The 3,698-nt window shown below is 33.3% G+C and overlaps 1 protein-coding gene across 1 annotated transcript; it reads left to right on the plus strand.

The window, feature by feature from the left end:
- Nucleotides 1-808: 808 nt before the first annotated feature.
- LOC137618361 (piggyBac transposable element-derived protein 4-like) lies at nt 809-2,614 on the plus strand. Its single transcript, XM_068348529.1, has one exon. It carries the CDS (start codon nt 809-811, stop codon nt 2,612-2,614), a length of 1,806 nt encoding a protein of 601 aa, XP_068204630.1.
- Nucleotides 2,615-3,698: the final 1,084 nt, after the last annotated feature.

Consider the following 3,698-nt stretch of genomic DNA (forward strand, 5'->3'; position numbering starts at 1 on the left):
AATTTCAATTGCACATGACCAAAAACACGTTAACCGCCATAAGGCAATTCATCAATTTCTCCCTGCCGCCATAACTACAATGTCCTATCCTTCTCAGTACGTTTGTCACAGCGAACAGGGGAACACGTTGTTTAATCTGCAAGATAGTGGAGAAGGGTAAGAGAGTGTAAAAACCTTGAGACACATGTGGTTCATAAGGCAACATGTATACATTTTTCTTTCTCCGACGCCAAATGCCCCATCGGTGGATCATAGATAAATTGGTCACCGATGGTTCAATTGGCGATGCTTGTCAAATGCCGTTCATTCTTCAGTCTCATTGTACACCGATGGTTCACGCTATAACAATCCATTTTAATTTTTAACTAGTTTACAAAGCTTTTATATATATATATATATATATATATATATATATATATATATAATGTGATTTGTATCTCTCTCTCTCTCTGTGATATTTGGATTACTTTTCTTATTTAGGCCTACAAGTGATTTACATTCACATGAGATCATGATCTACAGAAACCTAAATACGTATATTATTCTTTGATTTATTATATTTTTTATCTTTATTTATTTACTATTCTTTTCTTTGCAATGATTATTCACTAAAGTATACAGACACTGTTTCTTATAAAACAAAATGTCATTTGTCTTTGCGTTGTAATATATATATATATATATATATATATATATATATATATATATATATATATATATATATATATATATATATATACATATATATATATATATATATATATATATATATATATATATATATATATATATCTTCTTTAGGAACGCAATGGATGCTAGTAGCTTTTATGGGTATGCAGAACCACCGTCAGATGATGATGATGATGATTACAGCAATGGTGAAATTTCAAATTCCTCCCTAAGTGACTGTGATCCAAATTTCGATGATGAAGAAAGTAGCAGCTACAGCGAATCAGAAGATGATGGTACAGGAGATGACAGCATTTTGCCAGCAACGGATGATGATGGTACAGAGGATGAAAATATATTGCCTTCAACATCTAATGTGACAGATATTCAACAACAATTATCTCAAGCAAATGGAAACTCTGACTGGCAGGATACCGTTGCTCTCCCTAGAAACTTCCTATGTACAGCTAGAGAAGAGAAACATTACACTTTGCCATCTACTTCAGATGGAGAAGTTCTTCCACTTGATGTGTATAAATTATTTGTTACTGATGAGATCTTTGATTTGATAGTAATTGAAACTAATAGATTTTATGATACTACTGCAGCAATGAAGCCTATTACTAGGCACTCTAAGATGAAAGCTTGGAAACCAGTAACCAAACAAGACATTGAAAAGTTCTTTGGTATCTTTATTCTCATGGGTCTGAATAAGCAGCCAACTTTTGAGAGCTACTGGAGTAGGAGCAAAATGTATGGAGTTGATCTTATAAAGACAACAATGGCTAGGAATAAATTTGAGCTGATCCTACGATTTATACACTTTGCAGATAATAGTCGCTCAGATGGAAGTGATAGACTTTTCAAACTGCGGCCACTGATTCAGCTTTTGTCAAGAAACTTTAAAAAATTCACACCTGGTGAGAAGGTTGTAATAGATGAAAGTATGGTTTTATTTAGAGGTCGAACAATATTACGGCAATATAATCCAAGTAAAAGTCACAAATATGGATTGAAAGTCTACAAATTGTGCTCAGTGGATGGATATACTTGGGAATTCATGATTTACAAAGGGAAAGGTGATAATGCTCCAGGAATAGAACATGCAGAGTATATAACTCGGGCACTAATGGATGGACTTCTTAGTGAAGGTAGAACACTTTATATAGACAATTTCTATTCTTCAGTGCCATTGTCTAGGTACCTTTTAGGAAAATCAACTTATGTCTGTGGAACACTGAGAGTGAACAGAAAGTATGTTCCAAAATCTGTGACACGCAAAAAACTGAAAAAAGGTGAAGTAGCAGCACAGCAGAATTCTGAAGGCATAAAAGTTATAAAGTGGAAGGATCAACGTGATGTTCTTATGCTAACAACTGTCCCTGAATATACCAAAGAATTAGTCAAAACTGGTAAAATAAAACGTGGCATAGAGAGAGAAAAGCCGCAATGTATCTTGGATTATAATGCAGCCAAAAAAGGAGTGGACTACTCTGACCAGATGGCCTCATATTACTCACCCCTCAGAAAAGTTAAGAAGTGGTACAAGAAAGGAGCTTTTGAGCTTCTTCTTGGGACAGCTATAGTAAATTCATATATTCTCTTCAACAAGTTTCACACAAACAAACCAATTTCAATAAAGAAATTTAGAGAATCTGTAGTACTCCCACTTTTGACAGGCAAACCAACTGAAGATATAATGATTGGAAAGGATTTTTCACCCATTGGGGGGAAAAGGTCACTTCATGTTTTAGTTGAGTTAGATGGAAAATGTAGAGATGTGAGAAAAAGATGCAGAGGTTGCTATGAGTTACTTAGTAAGAATGAAGGAAGCCAAATCGCAGCACGCAAAGCAAGAAGAGTAAAGACAGTGTGTGGTCAATGTGAAGGCAAGCCTCATTTATGCCCATCATGCTTTGAAAGACTTCATTCAAAGGAGTACTAATGTTTCTTTGGTGCATATGAAATGCTATATATATCTATATACTGAAAAGTTTCAGATATGGAGCTTTTGCATAATTTTTTTATGTGAATGTGCTATCATGAAAAATGCCTATTATTTTTCCCATTATAATTAAAAGAATTGCTTTTATTTTTTCACTTTTATAAAATTCAATTAATAAACTTTGATTTGCATGCAGACTATGGTATTTATAACCCTTTTTACTAATTTATCTAAATAAAAATGAAAAAGTATAAAAAATCAAAATTGAACCACTGGTGGTACATGTGGCGTTTATGTCTTATTCACAATGTACCACCGGTGGTTCACATGGCGGTTAACGTGTTAATTGGGTGATTTTTATCTCTTAAGTGCGCAAAGAGTGCATTATTATCTTGAGCATACCTAACACTTTTCTTATTTTGTTCAATTCTCTTTATCAGTTTGAACAATATAGAATTTTTCACATGAATTGCATGGAATAAAATATACACATCACTTGGTAATGTCAGGAGAATTCTTTATGAAGGCTGTTTTTTGTTGTATTGCTATTCTTAAATGTTACATTTACATTGAAATTTTTTAATAACTGGAGAATTTCCTTGAAAGAATTACTATGGGGCAGTACAAGTAAATTTTGTGTATTGTAGTTCATCCTGTTATCCTTACTGAAAAAGGTATTTTTTGCTGTTCTTAGTGCATCATCTAATTCAATTTCAAGGTACTTCAGTTTCTTACCTATTGCTCTAGTTTAATCTTATTTATTCCATCATGAATATATAAACAAATCTTCACTATCGTAGCTAATTGATATGTGTGTGACTTGGCATTCGATTAATAATAAATTTATCATTAATCGAATGCCAAGTAACAAACATCCCAATTAGCTACGATGGTGAAGATGGGTTGATTTCAATTCTAAGTACAAAAAAAAAAAAAAATTGACAGGTATAAGTACAGAAGAATTGTCATCGACTTTTATCTTTCTTCGTGGCCAAGTGTTATGTCACTGTTCATACAAATTTCCTGGACCAGGCTTCGATTCCCGGCCGGCCAGAAGCTATTGTCTTTGTGTGATTTCACCTGG

Source organism: Palaemon carinicauda, chromosome 24 (assembly GCF_036898095.1).
Source record: "Palaemon carinicauda isolate YSFRI2023 chromosome 24, ASM3689809v2, whole genome shotgun sequence".
NCBI lineage: Eukaryota > Metazoa > Arthropoda > Malacostraca > Decapoda > Palaemonidae > Palaemon > Palaemon carinicauda.